The sequence below is a fragment of the Marmota marmota genome, unplaced genomic scaffold (assembly GCF_001458135.2).
Source record: "Marmota marmota marmota unplaced genomic scaffold, marMar, whole genome shotgun sequence".
NCBI classification, from domain to species: Eukaryota; Metazoa; Chordata; class Mammalia; order Rodentia; family Sciuridae; genus Marmota; species Marmota marmota.
This window is the reverse complement of record NW_025999869.1, coordinates 25,711,617-25,732,214: the sequence shown is the minus strand read 5'-3', so window position 1 is coordinate 25,732,214 and position 20,598 is coordinate 25,711,617. Positions and strand designations below refer to the sequence as shown.

The window sequence follows — 20,598 nt, the reverse complement described above, 5'->3', positions numbered from 1 at the left end:
TTGACACATCACCACCCAAAGCCCAGAGTTGACATGGCGGTTCATTCTCGGTGGTGTCATATTCTATGGGTTTGGGCGGATATATGATGACATGTACCCTTCATTCTAGAACCTAAGGGTCATTTCACTGCCTTAAAAATCCACCCGTTCTTCCCTTCCTCCTTCCTAATCCCTGACAACCACTGATGTTTTGACTGTCTCCTTAGCTTTGCCTTCTCCAGATGTCACACAGTTGGAGTCAGACAGTATGTAGCCTTTTGGGATTGGCTATTTTCTCTTAGAAGTATGCATTTAAGGTTCCACAATTTCTTTTCATGGGTTGATGGCTCATTGCCTTTTAGGGCCAAGTGTTACTCCAGTGTTGAAAGGTACCAGTTTATTTTCCCAATCACCCACTGAAAGACATCTCAATTGCCTCCAAATTTTGGCAATTATGAATACAGCTGTTACCAACCTCCAGGGACAGGTTTTTGTGTGGTCACAAGTTTTCATCCATGTTAGTTTTTTTAAAGCCCGCTCAATGTCAGCTCTTTTTTCTTTCTACCCCCATGCTGTATCTCCTGAAGGAGACACTGGATGAGGAGAAGGGAAGGATGAGAAGAGAGATCCACTTATTGAGCACCTGCTGTGAGCATGGGCTTCCTGGGGAGCTCTCTCTCACCCTGCCAACAGCCCTCCGAGGCTGGGGGAGTTACCTCCCTACTTTGAAGAGCAGTGACTTGCCCAGGGTCATTGGGGGTGACTGACTCAGAATCTAAGAGCTTCATTGCCCACGTGCATTTCTCTAGAGGGGTCATTCAGGGGTCTCTGGGCTGGCACTGGCTGTGGGTCATTGGTGCCACTTCTAAAAGAGAAATGGGTCTGGTGTGTAGACCATGCTCCTGTGACTCTGACCTCTCTCTTGCTCTCCTATTGTCTCCCTTTCAGGGTGAGCCTGGCATTCCTGGAAAGAAGGTAAGGGGCCCCTGTGGAAATGCTTCTTGGCCAGTGGCAGGAAGTAGCTGGAGAGAAGAGCAGGGGCAGGGGACCAGGATGAGGATGGTGCTTCCCTATGGGGAGGGTCCCCTTCTCTCCATGGAGTGCTCACTGTGGATGGCTGTCCTGTCCTGTATCTCAGTGGAGCCAGGATTTCATTCATTTATTCACAGACTCACTCACTCTTTTCTTCCTCAAACACACCGAGGTCATGCCCACTTCTGGGCTGGATCAGTGGTTCTCAAAGTGTGGTCCTGGGACCAGCATTGTCAGCATCACCTGGGGGTTTGTTGGAAAAGCAAATTCCAGGCTGAGGGTGTAGCTCAGGGGTAGAGCACTTGTCTAGCATGCATGAAACCATGGGTTTAATCCTCTGTACCACAAAAGAAAGAAATATAGATTCTGGGGTTCACTCTGGGCCCACTGAATTACAGACTCTGGGGGTGAGGTCCTGGGGTCTGATTCAGCAGCCCTCTGGGTGACTGTGATGTGCACTTCCAACTTGGGAACCAACCACTAAACTGGAGTCCTCTTCCCATGACTAGGCCTCCTCCTCCCGATCCAGTTCTCAGCAACACTGTCCCCTCCTCACGAGTCCTTCCCTGGGCCACCTGCTAAAACAGGCTCTCCCCCAAATTCCTTTCCATCATGCCATCCTCTTATATTCTTTTCCCAAAACTTATGCTAATTCCTGATATGACACCTTCCACTTATTTAAATATTTCTTTCCCCTTGTCCTCCTGTCACTCCTTCTGAGCAGAGACTTCATCTGTCTGACCCACAAAATATTTGATGAATGAATTAATGAATTTACTCTTATTTATCTGTGCACCCCTCGTTTCTGCAAACACCTGCTGGGGCTGGCTCTGGGCTGGTGGGGGCAGGGAATAGAGATGAATCTAATGCCACCCCTGCCCTAGAGGGTTAAGGAGGGGAGGAGGAACCTGCAGTTCCTGGTGCTGGTGCCAGGAATGGACTGGGATGCTGGGAGTCTACAGGAGGGAGGAGTGACAGGCCATCAGAGGATCTGGCCAGGTGGGATGTCTGCAGCCTCAACTCTTTTCTCCTCAGGGGGATGATGGGATACCCAGCCAGCCAGGGCTCCCTGGGCCCCCAGGGCCCAAGGTAGGTATATGCCTATTCCCCAGGGGTCCCTCTGCCTTCCTCCTCCCACAGTGGCCATCTGTCTGGTGAGGCCCCTGCCCAGTCCCTTCACATCATAGGGGTGTGGCCAGGGCAGGCCAGAGGGAAGCAGCAGGAAAGTTCTAGACCTCACTTGCCTGCAGACCTGGCAGCTTACCCAGCCTCTTGCTTTCCTTCACATCCTCAAGTCCTCTTTGTTCTCATCTTAGATGAACCCACTCTCTACCCTGTTCCCAAGCCAGGAACATGGTATCATCTGCACACCTTGAGCCCCCAAACCCTTGTAATAGCCAAGTCCTGGCCAGCCTGCCTCTAAAATGTCTCTTGTACTCCTGAGCTGCCTCAAGTGTGTGCCAAAACCCAGACCAGAAGCTGGTATCTGTGGCTGGGAAGAGCCTTGAGGTCCACCTCGCTGCCCCTGGTGAGGCATGTACTCCAGGAGGCCTGCTAGCAAGGCCCAGCAGCCCCGGGGCAACCTCACGCCTATTCCCAGCACTTGCTATCACTGTGAATATTTGTATTTCAGGGTGAGCCAGGGAATGTGGGGCCCCAAGGAGAGAACGGCATGGACGGTGCCCCAGGACCTAAGGTGACATTAGAGTGCTCTGCTCCAGCACCTGAAGGCCCCATTCAAACCATCACCCGGTTACAAGGGACAGATGGAGTTTCACCTCTTTTTTGCCTTTTAAATGGGGAGTCCTGGGCAGGCCTGGGCCAGGAGTCTCCTTGGACTCATAATCAGAGGGTGGCATTGGGGTGTGGGAGGGCAGTAGATCTGGGTAAGTGATAAGGCCTCCATTTGGGCCCTGTCCTGGGCCAACCCATCATGTACCCTTAGGCTCCTGCACCTCAGTGTCCCCATCTGTTCACAGTATGTGGTCAGAACAGGGTCTCATATGTCCTCTCTCTGGAAATCCTACTCCTGGAAGGCCTTTCTTATATGCAGGCCATTGGGACTCCAGCATGGGCCCTTTTGAGAGGAGGAGACTGAAGTGGGAGGGGGTGGGAGGGAGTCCCACACTTTAGGCTGCAACTGTGTATCTCCACAGGGGGAGCCTGGCCACCGAGGCACAGACGGAGCTGCCGGGCCCCGGGTAAGCCACCTCCCCTCGGGCCCTACCAGTGGGATGCAGGGGGGCCAGTAGCTTCAGAAGACCCCAGAGGAGCAGAGCAGCTACAGGACCTAGGCACTTCTTTTAAATTTTTTTTTTACCTTTTTTACTGACTGTTTAAAATATCCTGATCCATGCTTGTGGTTGAAAGTTGAAATTCAGATATGTAAAAGTTAGAGTCCCAACCTCTTATCAAATAAGAGTTCTTTCCCTGCACGGGTGACTGTATAGTCTTCTAGACTCTTCATATTCAAACATGGGTCCTCAATTTGTCATACAGCATGGCCCTGCCCACTGTGGGGTAGAACCTGCTTTTCCCAGCCCCACATAGACATTCATGCCTCTCATGAGGGGCACAGCTCCCCCTCCAGCTGGCCCCAGATCTTTGTAACCAGTCCTTATAGATGTACTTTTATACACTAATATCCAGAATTCTATCCTTGACTCTGTCACCTGATGCAACCACAGCCCTTCTTGTTCCTGGTAGCTGACTTCTTCCTCCAAAGAATAGGTCAGAACCCCCAGCCTGGCTGTGCAGGTGGCTGGTAGATCGGGCACTGAGTGTGGGGTTCGTGTATACACTGGACAGTTCCATACAGGTCGTGGCCCTGGGGAAGCTAGGAGACAAGACCAGCCAGGCCTGACTCTCTCCACCGCATGCCAGGGGCTGACTCTAAGCCTGAACCAAAGTGCTTTTGACCCTTCGCTTCTGGCCTAGATCAGCCCCCGTGGAGAAGTGGGGCTCAGAGGGGGTGAGCTAGGCCTGCAGCAGTGCACATGCCAGCGCCTGTGGGTGTGGACAAGTGCAGATGCGTGCAGTGTGCACACAACCAGGAATGAATGTGGATTTGATGCACATTTGTGCAGCCTCGGGCGGAGGTTGGGAAGTGGAGGCCCGAAGGCGGATCCAGCCACAAGGGTCCATCATTGGTGTACACAGTGTTTCAGAAGGCTGGGGGAGTGGGGGATGAGGGTTTGGTTTTGGTTTTGTTTACTGGCAATGTTTAAAAGTCTGAAGAGCTTCTCATCAAAATTAGGCTTTCCATTTTTCTGAGAACTCAGGGGTCAGGCCTCAGTGGGCTTGAACGCCCACATGAAGGCAAATCACAGCCATCCCTCAGGCCAGGGGGAGGTGATTCCTCAGTGGGACCCCAGACCCCCTGCCTGCCCCTTCCCTCACACGCTGAGGTCCTGTCAGCTCACATCTGAGGCCTGCGCACACTGGGGAGCCGACCCCCAGTGCCACAGGCCTGCATGTGGGCCTGGGTATCCAGGCTGTTCTGTCATCCTCATCTCTGGGTATGATGCAGAGACAGCTACCATGTCATCCATCAATATAGCTCTTCCCTGAAACTCATTCTCCTGCCTCAGGGACCCCCAGGCCTCAAGGGCGAGCAAGGAGACACTGTGGTGATCGACTATGACGGCAGGATCCTGGATGCCCTTAAGGTAGTGATCCTAGGGGGACCAGGGTGCCCCCTTGGTGCTCATTTCCTGAGGGAATGATTGCTCAATTTGTGTATTAATCCTGTACTTCTTTACAAAGGGACCAGGGGCAGCTCACCACAAAGGCCTCAATTCTATTAGGTCCAGATACGGCAATCAGTGCTGTTCTGAGACCCCGTGGTACCCAGAGAGCTGCTGTGCATGTGGTTATGTGCCCCACAAACTCCCCAAAGGTTAAAGCTAAAAGGGAAGCTCCCCACTCAAGGGCAGAATGCAGAGCATTTCCTGGTCACTAAACCTAGCTGACTAAAGGGCAGGATCTTCTAATAATTGTTGTGAGGGAAGATAAGTGGGGAAGGGTCTGTCCCAGGAACCTGAAAAAAATGCATGACCTCTGACTGGCAAACTTGGGACCCACGAGCAGAGGAGAGAGAGGTAGGATGCCAACTGCTCATGGGTACCAGGGAAAGGAGCTGGGGTAGTGACAGGGTGGTCATCAGAGACCAGACCGGGCACTGGTACCTGACCCCACCCAAGCTTCAATTCCAGTTATCTCCCACAGGCCTCGGGGAAGTACAAGTTGATGGTAACTATGGCCCACTCTGGGCCTGCATGGTGTTGCATGGTGCGACTTGGCCCTGAGGGCGTGCACATGCATGGTGTGTCCTGAGCTAGCTAGGAGCCACATGGGAGAAGCCCTACTGTGCAGGGAGTCAGAAGGTGGATTTTGGATGCCAGATTAGGATGATAAATTGATTTGATGGACAATAGGCAACCATAGTCAGTTCTTGAGCAGGAGAATGACCTCCCAAAAAAACCACACTGGCTAGGGAATGAAGGTGCATGAATGTCGGGGAGAACTGTAGGCAAGGAGCCCCTCAGAGAGGCAGGTGTGGAGGAAAGGTAGTAAGTGGAGAGGCCAACAGGAAGGGGACTGGTTGGGAGGACTGAGTATAGAGTTGGTAGGACAAGACTTTGTCAAACCAGGGGAGCTGGGAAGGGTGTGCCCTTTAGGAAGGGGCATAAGTCTGAAGACTGAGTAAGGGGTGATAATGAGCCATGGTGGTCAGTGACCTGCAGGAAGCCTGGGCTGGAACAGGGCCTCAGAAATAGGATCAGACTGGAAACACTTGAGACCCTGTCCCCTACCCATTTGACCGAGGAACTCCTTGGGGCCAGCAGACAGCAGGCGATAGTCAGTTGGTCAGAGAGATCACAGGGCAAGCTGAGATAGTGGGGCCAGGTCACTGTTCAGAGTGTTGATTTCTGAGTGGCTTGAAAGCCAACAGGGGATTTCAACTTCCTTTGAGGGACAGCAGGGAGCCATTACAGAATCTTGAGCAGGAGTGTTTGTGAAGGTGTCTGTATTGGGAAGAGAAGCTGACACTTGTGGTATCTCATCCAATGCTGGATGTCACCTCCCTTGCCTCTCCCAAGACTATGGGGCCAAACCAAGTTATATGTCCTATGGATGACCTGACTGGGTAGGAAGCAGGTTGCAAGGACCCTCCTTTCAGCCCTGCTGGACAGTGATTTGACCCCAGGTGGAAGGGACACTGGGCAGTGCAGCTGGGTGGGACTATCTAACTACTGACCAGCTTGACTTTTATACACAGGGTCCTCCTGGGCCACAGGGAGCCCCAGGGCCACCAGGGATCCCTGGAGCCAAGGTCAGTGTAAATACAGCTGCATGGTCCCCAAGCTCTTATCTCCAGGGTGCACCTCCCCTCTCCTCTCTGCCATATTCCCTCCTAGTATCTTGGCCTGGTTTCTGGGGTCTCAGAGAAAGGGACCTTGATCTTTCCCTACTAATCTGAGTGCCTTTTCTCCTGGCCCTTGCTACCTGCTTTTGCTGGAAGAATCATTCACATATTGAAACTGAAAAATCAGCCCTTCCAGACATCACAACAGTCCTGTAGACATGCACAGCATTCCCGGGGTTGTACCTATTTATACCCTGCCTGCTTGTCTTGGAAAAAAGAGTCTAATATATTAAAGTCAGGCAGGGTCTGTTCCTGGCATGGTTGTTTCTGGGATTCAGGTCTGTATCTTCCAAATCTATAACATACCAGCTTGTAGCTCACAGCCCTAGGCTACAGCACCTGCCCTGGAGGAGCTAAGCACATGGAGGTAGAGGGTGCCTAGCACCCAGCAAGTGCCCTTCTAGAAGTTCAACAGCAGGGATCCCACCCAGGGATGATGTACTGACCAGGGAGGCAGCCAGCCCTCCCTCAGGCTACCAACCCTCCTCTAAAGCTGAAAGAGGACTAAACTCCTTTTATTGCCTGTTCCCTTTCAGGGGGAGCTTGGATTGCCTGGTGCCCCAGGAATCGATGGAGAGAAGGTCTCTGGGATTTTAATGTCTTTGTTGATGTTGGTGTTGGGCATTGTAATGTGTGTGTGTGTGTGTGTGTGTGTGTGTGGTTGTGGGTATAGTCCATATAGACATAAGCATATCCCTGGGTGTCCTTTGTTATATGTCTTTACTGCTGTGTCCCCAGCATATGGCACATCATGACATAATTGGTCTAGTGGAGATCTGCCATTGACTCAGAGCCCTTGAGATGGGAGGATAAAGTTGACTGCACGAGTGCTCCAAGGTGGCTGCCCCAGTTCCAAATGTTCCCCCTCCACCCAAACCCCCACCCCCTGCCACCCACACCCCAGGCTTACAGGGAGACAGAGGAGGGAAGTCCCCTTGCTGTCCTCATTCCAATTTCCCCAGTGCATTCAGCCAAGGCTCCCAGCTACCTGGGTGCTAGGTATTGGAGTGGGTGAGTGGGTGTGAAAGAGAGTGTGTATGTGTGATGCTATATAGACCCACAAGGAAGTCAGGACCCACAAGCAGGAAGGTCTGGCCAAGTCTGGCCTTACCCACACCAAGATCAGGGACCCACCAGAATGGGAAAAGGAAGCATGCCCACCAATTTCTTGTTCTTGTGACTTTCAGGGACCCAAAGGACCAAAAGGAGACCCAGGAGAGCCTGGGCCAGTTGGACCCAAAGGGGAAGCAGGCGAGATGGGCTTGTCTGGCCTTCCGGTATATGGCTGGGCTGGGCCCCACCAACTTACCTGATGTTGGGGAGGGGTGGTCCCAACTTGCATGAGTGCCCTCCACAGGGTGGCTTCTAGGGGTTGCAGGGACAGTGGTAAAGGCATGCTGGGAAGGACAGGGCATACCCCTGCAGAGGGACACTTAGGGACACTGCCCTGAGTCTCTACCTCCTCCTCTGTAAAAGCAGCTCCACAAGGAGGCCTCCCTAAAGGTGAAATGGGGAGGCCCCGCCTGGTGGAAGCCAGGTGGCCGAGTGTTTGGACTCTGCTCTGGCCCAAGTTATCCAAGTTTGCCTCTGGTTTTGTTTCTACCCTGGACAGTGACCTAATCTCCTCTTGCTTCTGATTCATTGATGCTAAAGTGGGGATGTTAATTTCCCACTCCTGAAAGAGAAAGCAGACCAGGCTAAGAATAGCAGCCAGCACCCAGTTACCCCCCACAGACACGCACACACCACCCATCATCATTTTTACTGTTATCCTTTTTGTGGCCGAATTGGAAGAGTTGCCAGGTGTTAAGCAGTCACTGGGAGCCCTGTCACCTCATAGCCATTGACCACCTGAGTTAGCGCTAGCACTAGGATTTGAACCTGGGTCTTTGCTCCAGAGCCCCGGCCATCCTGGCACCTCCAGACAGTTTGTTTGTGTCTATGTACCATCGTGCTCCCGTTCCAGGGTGTGTCACACTGATTTGGGGAAAACTGTTTTAAACTGCAAAAGCCAAATTATTGCTGCCCTGTGGGGGAAGGAAGGGGAAGTAGCTGAGCACTGCGGGGATGATTTTAGGATTGACAGGAAGGACTCACAAGCCACCCATCCTGCAGGGTGCTGACGGCCCCAAGGGAGAGAAGGGAGAGTCAGCATCTGACAACCTACAGGAGAGCCTGGTAAGGGGGTTGCTGAGGCTCAGGGCTCCACCTAACACCCATTCTAGGTCCAGTGGAGACCCTGAGCCTTGGGACAGAAAGACCACAGGGCCTGACCCAACCCAGGGCAGTGGGGGCAGAGCAGCAAGGGAGGCTCAGGCTGCATCCCCACCCATGGCCCAACTGAGAACCCAAAGGCCAGCCACTGGGTCCCTCACCAGAATGTGCCCTCCTGGGGACAAGATAGAGCCCCCCCCCCACCTTGTTCTTCACCATTAGGTGATGAGCTCCTGAGTGGGCAGGTGAGGGACAGCGGGCAGTGGGTGACTAACCCTTATTTGACCCTTCCTAGGCCCAGGTCATAGTGGAGCCAGGCCCCCCCGGGCCGCCTGGACCCCCAGGTCCCATGGTAAGCACAATTTCACTTAAAGCAGCTGGGATACCAAGACAGTGGTGAGCCCTGAGCCCAGGCCCCAGGGCAGTAACCCAGGGGAGGACAAGACTCTTCATGGTCGGAGCAGAGGGCATCAGACAAAGAGGGCAGAACCGGGGTCAGGGCCACAGGAGCCAGTGAGCAGCCTGGAGCTGTCGTGATTGATGTCTTGGCCCAAAGTCTGCACCCAGCCCAGTGGCCTTTCTAATCAGTTTTCCTTCTCCTCCAGGGCCTTCAGGGAATCCAGGGTCCCAAGGTAAGTGGATGAAGATTCCCTTCTCACTCAGACGCCAGAGGGCCATTGTAGAAAGCCTTGCTAATGAATACAGTGAGGCCCTCTCCTCAGTCTGGACCCAGCCCTGAGTCTTTCCAGGGCCTGAACACTCCCAGTACCCTGGACTGTAACCTGCCTAATGTCCCCCACCTCCATGCTTGGGTTTCTGTTCTTTCCCTCTCCGTCTGCCCAGGGGCCCCAGACTATCTCCTTCTCTGGTCCATCTCCCTCTACATCTTCCCTCTTGCCCACTTCTCCCCGTCTCTCTGCACCTCCCACTTCCTTGCACCACCCCATCCCCTCCCTCCAGGCACATCTGTCTCTCAACTGCCCTGAACATGAAGTCTGTTTGGTGTGTACTTCACAATGTCATGTTCTCTGCTCTTAAATTAAAACCTCGAGTGTGGTCTGCCATGTGCCTGGCCTGAGAAGGCAGACACAGAAGTGAGGGCCAGCTGGCCTCACTCCTTCTCACGCCTGAGTCTCATTTAGTCAGGGGGAGAATACATCTCTGCCTCCCCAGCTCAGAGAACAGCCTGGGGACTCCGAGTCATGGAATCCCTGACACAGTGGGGCCAAGCATGGGAGCCAACCAGATGCACTGCTTCTGGTTCTGTTTTGTCCCAAGCCTCCCCAGAGCCTGTTTAGAAGAGGCAGCTGCTGTCAGGGACCAGGTCCAAGGCTGGGGCTCAGGAACCTGATTAGTACCCAGCCTTGCCACTTCCTGGCCATGTGGCTGGACTCATCCCTGGCACCTCCTTTCTCATTTGCGGGATAGGCGTCACCATAACGCCCTCCCATGATTCCTGAGGGAGCCCCTGTATGGGAAAAGGGACATGTATACAACCATGGTTCACTGATCATTCTTACCCGGGGAAGCTGGGACCAGGCCTGTCAGAACCAGGAGTCTGTCCCTCTTCCAGGCACAGCCCAGCTCCCACAAGGACCCCAAGCCTTCCTGTCTTGCCACCTGTCCAACTCCTTCTCTCTTACTTATTTTTCCCCTTTGCTTCCAGGGCTTGGATGGAGCAAAGGGAGAGAAGGGCACATCAGGAGAGAGAGGCCCTCATGGCCTGCCTGTGAGTGTCATCAGCCTTGTTTGTCCCTAGAGGTATTACATCCTATAACCATCAGTCTCTTGACCTACTTATTTTCCATCCAGGGGCCAGTTGGCCCACCAGGCCTTATTGGGCTGCCCGGAACCAAAGGAGAGAAGGTAATCGCCTCACTATGGCCCCATGCCCCTAGTGTCGCTCAGCCTCTGAGGTCCAGCCCCTGCACCCCACGGGGTCAGAGACCTGTGGCTCTTACAAGCCATTCCCCCTACCTTTTTTCTATGCCTGTCTGGTCAGTGAGTCTTCCTGCCCCCAAGTTTGTGGCCAACCCACAGTTCCCGGCACCCAACTCCCAGCACCCCCTCCCTACCCCTCTCACTCGCCTGTGTCTTTCCTCAGGGCAGACCCGGGGAGCCAGGACTAGATGTAAGTGTCTCATCCTTCGCTGTGAGTAATTGGGTCCCTCCTATGTGTATCTTCTGCCCTCATGTTGCCCATACAGTAACCTGACGTCACTGTGACATGTTCCCCATGTCCTCAGTTCAGTGCACAACCTCAAACAGGGGCTTTGTGGATGGATGATGGATGGATGATGGAGGATGGATGTATGGATAGACAGATGGATGAATAGATAAGAGAATGGATGGAGATATGGACAGATGATGGGTTAAAAATGATAGATGCTGCATGGATGGATGGATGGACGATGTGTGACAGCAAGGAGGTGGGGGAAGCAGTAAGGATGCTGTTGAAGCCCCTGCTGAGAGATGCTGAGGCTTCAGCTAGGGTGGAATTGTAGGAAAGAGAGAAAAGGAAGCATTCTCCCAGGGCTGATTGTATCAAGTCTCCTCTAGGAGCATAGCCTAAACAAAGCAGAGTTTAACTGGTTTAGAATGACTCATAACTGAAAAGTCCAGAGGGTCAACCCAAGGATCCAGGGCACAACCCAGCCTCTCACCCTCTCTTGTCTCTGCTTTTCCAAGTGGAAAAATTGGAGGTGAGGTGGAGCCAGCATTCCAGACCTGTAGCTACCTGGACCCAAGTCCAGAAGAAAGAATATGTGTCTTCTGCTACTGCTGTAAAGAAAGTCTCTTTGGCTGTCTTTGGTCCCAGCCAGGTCAACACTGAACCATCCCTTGGCCATAGGAATGCAGTGCCCTCATTGGCCAGGCATGATCACATGCCCAGCCTGCAGCTGTGGGTGGAGGCAGTGGATCCCAAGAAGGGAGGGGGGTTCCCTCAGGCAGCTGTCATGAGGGAAATGTGACCAGAGGCAGGGCTCTCAGAGCTCTTGTGTGTAACTGGGACTTTAAGAAGAGAATGTTGCTTTGGAGAGCAAGTGTGGACCAGGAAGAGGGAGGCGAGTCGGGGTTCCTGACTGGGGGCAGGTATGACTCATCAGGGAGATTTCACTGGAGATGAAGCCAAATCTCATTCAGGCTCTGGGCCCAGGGAAGTCACTGAGGGTGAACTAAAGAGGCTCCATGTCATCATGAGTGTGGCCACATTTGGTTTCTAGGAAGCCCTAAAGCCATATCTACCTGCTCTACCTGACAAGCCCAGGTCCCTCCTCCCCCAGACCCAGCTGAAATGGCAACCCTGATCAGAAACTTCCTTTGAACCACCACCTGTCAATAGAACTGCCCCCCCCAATCCACCACCCTGTTTCATGCTTCTGTCACTGAACATCTACTGTCATCATCACCCCACCACCTGTCCCATTAGACATGAGGGAGGAAACCTGTGGAATCCACTTCTTTACCTGCAGCCTGGTAGACACATTGGTTGAATAGATGGACAGAGGAGCATATAAAAAATGGAGCCAAGGTCAAAGAACAGAGTTCACCCTTTCTCAATCCGTCAAGGATGGTGACATAAACTTCTATGGATGTCCTCAGTCTCTGTCCCCAGCCAACCTGGGCCAGCTATCTCTGACTGCGATGCGAGAGAAAACCCTTCACTGGCAACTCTGCCTGAGTGAGGACTCCCATCTTGAGACTCCAATAGTAGCCTGCTTTGGAAGAAGCAGAGCTAGTGTCCCTGAAGCTTGCTTTTCCCTATATCTACCTGGCACCAGTATGTGCATCACCTCTCAGTGAGGACCAGGCAGCTGGGCCACAAATGTGCCTGGAGGGAGGAGTTAACGATGGATGGGGGAGGAGGAGAGATGCACAGATAACAGAGACCTGGCCTTGAACCCTCATTTTAGGGCTTAACCTTTAATCCTTCTGTCAGGGTTTCCCTGGACCCCGGGGAGAAAAAGGCGACAAGAGTGAACGTGGAGAGAAGGTGAGGGGAAAGGGAGAGGGAAAGGGAGGCAGGTGGAGAGAGAGGGAGGAGGCAGAAGTGGGAGGCAAGACATCAGCAGAGAGAGACTGGGGGCCGTGGGAGGGCAGCGACAGGGGAGGCTGGGACTGAAGCTCAGTGGCTGCTGGCCTTTGGTCATCTCTGTCCGAGAAGTGTTGCAGGGGTCCTGGGTCTGGAGACTGAGAATTCCACCATCTCCCTTCGTGTGCAGGGGGAGCGAGGTGTTCCAGGCCGAAAAGGAGTGAAGGGCCAGAAGGGAGAGCCGGGACCACCAGGACTAGACCAGCCATGTCCTGTGGTATGTGTCACAACAGGATGGGAGCCCCAACCCAGGTCTTTTTGGCCTCCAGCTAGGGTCAGGCCAATTTCTTCCCTTTTCTCAAAGCTCAGGAAAAAGTCCCAGAGGCTACATCAGCCCCACACCAGGGTGCCCACAGTGCTGGGCCTCCGCAGCTGCCATGGCCACCATCACTACTCCTGTATGTGTGTGTGTGTCTGTGTGTGTGTGTGTGTGTGTGTGTGTGAGAGAGAGAGAGAGAGAGATATCCTGGGAGTTGAATCCCAGGATGCTCTACCACTAAGTTACATCCCCAGCCCTTTTATTTTAAATTTTTATTTGGGACTGAGTCTTGTTTAGTTGCCCAGGCTGGCCTTGAACTTTTGGTTCTCCTGCTTCAGCCTCCCAAGTCGCTGGGATTACAGGTGTGCACCACTGCACCTGGCTACTGCTCCTTTTGCTCTGGTCCTGATCCCTCTTCAATGGGCATGACTGAGGGACACAGTCCCTCGAAGGAGATGGGGCCCCAGCCTGGGCCAGAGTTTGTTCACCAGAGTCACTTTCCCCTCCTTATTCAGCCCAGGGCAGAACTGGCTTGAGTGGGAACACATCTTGGGCTAGGGGTAAAGAGGGGCCAGGCCAAGAACAGAGCTAGCTTTTTCTTGAGTCCTCAGTAACATCAGGGCGCCTTGGAGGGTAACTAAGTTCCAGGAAAGGAAGCCCAATGGTCGTGGACAGGCTGCTGTGGGGACAGGGCCAGTGAATGCGCAGTCTCCTGGTCTTAGCTGCCTGGGGCCCCAGTTAGGTTCTGACTCCTTCTAGGCTTGAGACCAGGCTGGACTCAGACAGAGCTTCCTCAGCCATCGAAGAGTATAGGACCACCCTGCCTTCCCTGGGGGCCTCTCACTCCCCTTCTGTCCTCTCCTTCCCAGAGGTGTCTTTTTCTGTTCAGGGGAGTCCACCCCTTTTTCCACATCCCCTCTATGTGCCCCCAACCCCTTCCTTTCCCTCCTTCCCATGTATCTCCTTTCCTTTTCTCTCACAAGTACTCCTTGATAGCACGCTAGGCCCAGTGCCTAAAACAACCATGCAGGTTCTATTTTCTAAAAGGCGGGAGGATTTACATGTCAGACTTTTCCTATGGAGAAAAGACAGAGAAATAAAACAGCTGGGTCCCCATACTAAAACTGGCCAGATGTCCATACCCAGCCACCCCAGCCAGGGGTTCACGGAGAGGGACCTCCAGCTACATGTGCAGGCAGACTCAGAGCCAGGGACCCCCACCCAGTCTTCCAGCCTTCCATGAGTCACTTTAGCCCTGTGCCTCAGGCTCCTCACCCAGACAATGGGGGTGGCAGCCCCTCCCACTGAGTGATTTTGAGAGGTCAGTCTTTAAAAAGCAGACAGGTAAGCATACACAAAAAGGCCAGCGGCAGGGGGATCCATCCTACAGCCTTTGTCTTTGAAACAGGAACATCCTCGATGTGGAGGCAAGCGAGGGGCACCGGGCTTCCGGAGCCTGGCAAAGGGCAGAGGGCCCTGCCCTGTGGTACGTGGTCTGGACTGCTATGTGTGCTGTCCTGGGCCTTCTGGGCTGCTTGTGCCCACAATCTGCCCCCGCCCTTCCTTGCTTCTGACTTCCCGTCCGTTCTCCCATTCTCCCCTTCCCTTTTGTCCCCAGCCTGTACCCCTGGTATGTGCATGGAAGGAGTCCAGGGGACATGCTCGGTGTGTCTGAGGCCTGTGTCTGTGCTTTGGAACGGAGTGAAGTGTTTTCTGCCCCAGGGTCCCCCAGAGACCTTGCATTTTGTCCCCCTCCAGACCACCTAAGGAAACCCACCCCCTGTTTGTGGCTGATGGCTGAGTGAGCATTGCTTGTGCCTCCAGACAACTCCAGCCCCCATGCCCAGAGTCCACCCTGACAACTTGAGCCCTCCTGTCTGCCACTCAGATCCCATCACAGGGCCAGAATGGGCTAGAGAGATGCCCCTCCTGACCTGTTATTAAATTCCTCTTGGAGGCATTCCTGCCCAAGGCCTGTAAGCTCTCAGGCCCCCAAGCTCAGGAGTCAGAGCCACTGTCATCACTGCCAGGCGGGAAGCCCAGAAGCCCCTCCACAGGGCCAGGATCAGACCCTCCTCCTGGCCAACAAATGTCTGGCACAATGCCCATTATTTCATAGTGTCCTCCTGATTCTGCCCAACTGCACAGTTGTCCCAACAAGCACGGTGAGAACACACTAGGACAAGTGCAGTAAGGGGCCATCCATTCCCCAGATGGATAGAGGAGGCATCCTGCCTTAGTGGGTACAGCAGCCTGGCAGCTCTCTGGGCTGCATCTCCACACAGACTCAGAGTGTGTGGAATGTGGATGGCTGGCCAGAATACCGTTCTCATCACTGGAACCTTCTTCCTTTCCAGGGCCCTGATGGGTTGCCAGTGCCTGGATGCTGGCATAAGGTACCTTGCAGGGAAGAGTGGGGGGAGAAACGGAGGGTCAGAGAGGGCCCTGGGGGCTGGACACCATTGCTCACAGTTCTGGATATCTGCTGCATCCCACACAGTGACTGAATAGCCAGGTTTCCCTGTGGTGACCCTGGTTCTGATTCTCCCATCACGTGGCCAAGGCTTGGGACTATGGTCCTGGCTGGTTATGTATAACCCACCCTACTGAGTCATACAGGCCTTAGTGGACACCTGGCCTGCCAGTTCAGAGCTGTCAGTGCTTCCTGGAACTCTGATTCTGCCCAACTGCACAGTGTCCAAACTGACCCACTAAGAAGGGCCTAGGAAGAGGGGATGGGGCCATGCCCAAATACAGTGGGATGAGGGCTACCAAAGCAGGGTGGCCCAAGCAGAGGCAAGACCCCAGGGACCTTCCAGGCCCCTCATCACCTGTAGTCTTTCCCTCCTTTTCCAGTGATCCTCAGGTCCAGCTCACAACTTGTACAGATCCGTGTGGACATTTTTAATTTTTGTAAAAACAAAACAGTAATATATTGATCTTCTTTCATGGGATGCACCACCTGTGGCCTTCTAACAATCGAGAGTGTGCCACCCAGCCCCAGAACCATCAGCAGGTGACGCCAACAGGAATGCGGACAGGCCAATCCAGGGGAATTGTGTGCTTGAGGGGCACCTGCGGGGCTTGGATTTCCTGGGAAGGAGACGAAGGTGAAAGTGCCTGGCTCAGGTGAGCCTGGAAAGACACTGGGTTGGGCCTTCAGTCACCTGATTAGCCAAGACTCACTACTGTCCCCTTAATCCCCGGAGGCCCTGGTCACACTGTACCCAATGATGTTCGGACAGCATCTGCAGCTGCTCTGGCCTCTCCAGCCTCCAGACTCAATCACTACCCGCTACCCCCAGACCCTGGGTTTCCCAGGGCAGGACAAGACTACCATCAGCAATTACAGTTGGACCCTAGGGAACTGTCGATGTAAAGCACTCCAAGAGGGCCTAGCCCCCACCAACTTCTGTAGCCCTCAGAAGCCAGTCTGTTGTGAGAATATGTGTCCTCTGGCCATCAGCAGTAGCCAAAATCTGCGATTGCACAATGTGGAGCCAGCAGCAGTGGGAAGCCTGTTGTCCCTGAGTGTGCAGAGATACCCAGACTGTACTGGCTGCCACTTCCTGTCATCTCACCACAGGAAGGGACTTTCCTGGCCCTGAAGAGATAAGCCTCCAGCTCAGTTTGGGTTTCACTGGCCTCAAAGTCTCCTGCTCAAAATACTGATCAGCCTGGTAGAAATGGGTCTCACAGTGAGTTGTGCAGACTCGGCAAACTGCAAAGCTGGTGTTCCCAGCAGGACTGAGCAGGGGGCCTGTGACTGAGTCCTCCACACTCTGATGAAAGCCTTTGCCACATCTAACCAAGAGTCCTAGTGATCAGCTCTGTCCTAGCTACTTTCCTCTCCTCTCTGTGTAGATGGGCATCACTATGTGTAACAAACCACAGATGTGTGTCTGGGTGTGCCTGTCCTTGCAGACTGGCCCCAGGCACTTCTGGCTGAGGTTTCACCGTGGACATTGCAAGCTGGGGAAGGAGAAAGGGACTGTTCCTAGGTTGAAGCCACCTCCGAAAACAAAGGAGGTAGCTCAGGATCAGGTGGGAGACATGTGGGGAGTTAAGGACATAGGCTCAAGGTCAGGTCCTACCACACACCAGCAGAGTCCTCAGGCCAGTCACTTCATGTCACGGAACCCCTGTGTGCTTCTTTGCTGTGGCTAGCAGTGACTGCTGCATAAAAAATTGCCCTGAAACTTGCTTGTTTCCTTAAAGTATTGACTGTTTCTGTTTTTCTCTTACAGTTCTGAGGGTAAATCAGCTTGGCTGGGTGGTTCACTGAAAGTCTCCCACATTTGTTGCTTGATGTTGCCCAAGATGGCCAGAATATCTATCTGGACTTTATGTGTAGTCCAGGCTTCCTCACAGCGTGGTGGCTAGATTCCAAAGTGAATAAGACAGGTAGAAACTGTGTCACCTTTTATGCCCAAACCTCCAAAGTTATATGGTATTGCTTTCGGCCAGAGTCAGAGGTTCACCCAATTTGAAAATAGAGAGGTAGACCCACCCTCTCAATGAAAAAAGTGGCAACATCGTATTTTAAGGAGAAAATGTGGGACACTATATGTAGCAGCCATCTTTGATAATGCCACCTACCACCTCATCTACAAAAGGAGATAGCATTACATATCACTAAGTGGTTCAATGAGGATCAACTTTGTGGAATACAGAAAGAATCTAGGACTGACTGATCAGACACTCTGAAGCACTTGGGACTCAGATTTTCCTCTCTTCTCCCCACTCTAAGACCAAGCGAGAGCCAATCTTGCAAAGCATTTCCATAGCTCTAATGTCAACTGGGCCTTGTAATATCCCTAAGAGAAGGACCCAGCAAATATGCCCATTTTACAGAGGACAAAACCAAGCACATCCATGGTGGTATAGAAAAGAAGGGACCTATAGGTAGAGTGTCTCAGACATCCTTTCCCCAAGGTCTGGAGCCTAAGGAGGGCTACAGTATGGGTAGTTCCCCCCCACCACCACAAGACCCCCAAATGTATGCCCTCCTTGCTAAGCACAGCAGCCCAGTCATACTCAGGGTGAGGAAGGAGGAATATGTCAAGTCCCTATCTCTGACCTCTTCAGGAGCTGGTAATAAGTAGCAGGCCATGCTGCTTAGCCAGTCTACTGGCTCACCAGGGAAGCCAGAAGTAGGAAAAGGAGGAGAAACACAGTGAACTTGATGACTGGTGGAGACTTCTGGGTGTCAATGCCTCCTTTTGAGTCCCCATAACCTACTAAATCTACACTTGACAGTTAGCAATTCACTCCTCCCTCCAACCAGGAACTTCACTTGATATCCTCCCTAGACTTGTGAGGGATGGGGCTCATGAGGTAGGTGACACTATGTCCATTTTCCATATGGGAAAACTGAGCATCAGAGGGGACTCTCACCTGCCCAGGGATGCACGGCCAGGATGGAGTGGCAGGCTTGGACCCAGGCTCTTGGGTATTCTCCAATTTGTCTTTAGCAGGAATGGAAAATGCTAGGCATCCCCATGATGCTGGGTGGCTGACAGGTAATCTTTGTGGGGATAGAAGCCACTTTTTTCTTCCTCAGACAACTATGGGGGTCAATTTACTACCCCATTGGACTGGATGGGACCATTTTTGGCTCGTTGCTGCCCCCTTGTGTCCCCATTCCTCCTATCCTCCAGTATACAAACTCAACTGCCAACATCAGTATGTAGAACTGCTGAGTCAGCTCGGGTGAAGGAGGAGAGGCTATGGGAGATTGAATGACTAGTTCAAGGTCCCAGCTGAGACACTGCAGAGCGCCTTGCCTCAATGCTGAGCCTCAAGGACTGAGAAGGGGGCTTCAGGGCTCCCTGCCAAGAAGGGCAGCTCTGCTTCAATCTTTTCTCTTCCGAAAGACAGAAAAGCATATTTACTGAGAGCTAAACTAACAGCAAGGACCACTATACCCTTTTCCAGATGAATCTGAGGCCTGGGAGAGGGGGGCTTACCCAGTTTACTTCCTCCTCATCCCTATGATACCACTAGAAATGCAGGGGAGGCTTTGGATTGTCACAATTATTGGAGGCCATTCCTGACATTCAGTAAGCAGAGCCAGGGACAGCAAACATTTGAAATGCACAGGACAGTTCTGCCCAACAATGAATCATCTCACTAAGAATGCCAGTTGAGAAACACCATGCCCCAGGTTCAAGTCTTGGCTCAGCCCCTACCTCCTATCCCATGCCCTCTTGCTTCCAGTGTAGCTTTGAAGGACACACATGAGATAACGGATGGGAAAATGCTTAGCATGGGCTAGAGGCAGAAAGGAATGGACTTTTTCTGAGCAGGGAGAGAGTGAAGCTATAGATAGATCATCTGAACCAGGAAATGTCCCAGTCTGGTCTGACCTTCAACTGTATCAGCCCCTGACCCTAGATAACCAGGGGCAGGTAAGATGTTCGCTGATCCTGGGTACAGCCTTCTTGCCCTCTACCCCAAGGCAGGAAAGCCCCTGAGCCAACCTGACTGCTCTGAGCTGCCCTAGGCTATGCCTGTGGCTGGACCTTAGGCTGTAAGACAAAACACTGAAGATGGAAATCAGGCAGGACTTTCTCTCCTTTCTCCCTTCCTCCCCCCACACCCCCCCACCACACACACCCACACATACACCAAAAAAAAAAAAAAACATTAAAAGCTGAAACTGCAGGGCATAGAGGAACATGGGTCTCTCCAGCAAAGAAGAGGAGCCAGTACATTGAGAAAACCATTGACCGCAGTCCCATTCACACACACAAGGGGCCTTGACCCTCAAAAAAGAAGTAAGTGCCATAAACAATTAACCTCTCATGGTTAATTTTAGAATTTTTTCAAGAATCGTGTACAGTTACAAATAAGAAACTCAGTTCAGGAAGATGACAAAGTTCTGTGGGTGGATGGTGGCAATGGTTGTACAACAATGGGAATGGACTTACTGTCACAGAATTGTACCGTTAAATGGCTAAAATGGTAAAGTTTGTTATGTATATTTTACCACAATAAAAAACATAAGGAATAAAAGAATATAAGAATGTTCTTTAATAAATGCCTTAAGCAGTCTACAATTTTATGAGGAAAAGAAGAAATCAGCAATCAGGAAGCCAAGCAGAGAGCTGGGAATCATGAGAAGATAGATACACACCAGCAAGGGTAAGTGTAAGCCTTCCTTCCCAGCGTCCTCAGGAGGCAGTCCCAAGTTCTTCCTTGTTCTAAGGTTCAAGGCAGGAAGTCTTCGTGCCCCCAGGAAGAGGAAGAACCTCTCTGCTCTCCAGGCTTCCAATCCCTTGGAGATCTTTTCTTCTCACTCCCTGAAACTGGAGTCAAGCCTTTAGCAAAGGCCTTTCCCTTCCTGGGTCTCAGTTTCCTGGACAATATAACACAGCTCAGGAGACTTCCCAACTCTCTTCCAGTCTAAACACTGAATCATCTCAAATTCACCCCGCCTGGACTCCAGCAGGAAACGGGTCCAGCCCTTAGTTAGCCCCAGTAATGCCCGTTGTGCCCTACTTTCCTGCTGCTCCTGCAGGAGCTGGAGAGGCCTGTCTTCTACTCTGCCGCCCCTGGTGCATACCAGGCCCCAAGTGGATATCATTTGCA

General features: G+C 52.6%; 1 protein-coding gene across 1 annotated transcript in view; it reads left to right on the top strand.

Moving 5' to 3' along the window:
- Col23a1 (collagen type XXIII alpha 1 chain) overlaps positions 1–19,759 on the top strand; it is a 354,581-nt gene extending 334,822 nt beyond the window's left edge. The window contains exons 13-30 of the mRNA XM_048814945.1: positions 928–954; positions 2,047–2,100; positions 2,645–2,707; positions 3,168–3,212; positions 4,602–4,679; positions 6,293–6,346; positions 6,976–7,020; positions 7,627–7,716; positions 8,555–8,617; positions 8,949–9,005; positions 9,259–9,285; positions 10,320–10,382; positions 10,466–10,519; positions 10,758–10,784; positions 12,594–12,647; positions 12,877–12,963; positions 15,363–15,401; positions 15,990–19,759. Coding sequence (XP_048670902.1) covers positions 928–954; positions 2,047–2,100; positions 2,645–2,707; positions 3,168–3,212; positions 4,602–4,679; positions 6,293–6,346; positions 6,976–7,020; positions 7,627–7,716; positions 8,555–8,617; positions 8,949–9,005; positions 9,259–9,285; positions 10,320–10,382; positions 10,466–10,519; positions 10,758–10,784; positions 12,594–12,647; positions 12,877–12,963; positions 15,363–15,401; positions 15,990–16,025 — 963 coding nt within the window. The 3' untranslated portion in view covers positions 16,026–19,759. The remainder of the gene's footprint in view (positions 1–927; positions 955–2,046; positions 2,101–2,644; positions 2,708–3,167; positions 3,213–4,601; positions 4,680–6,292; positions 6,347–6,975; positions 7,021–7,626; positions 7,717–8,554; positions 8,618–8,948; positions 9,006–9,258; positions 9,286–10,319; positions 10,383–10,465; positions 10,520–10,757; positions 10,785–12,593; positions 12,648–12,876; positions 12,964–15,362; positions 15,402–15,989) is intronic.
- The last annotated feature ends 839 nt before the right edge of the window (positions 19,760–20,598 follow it).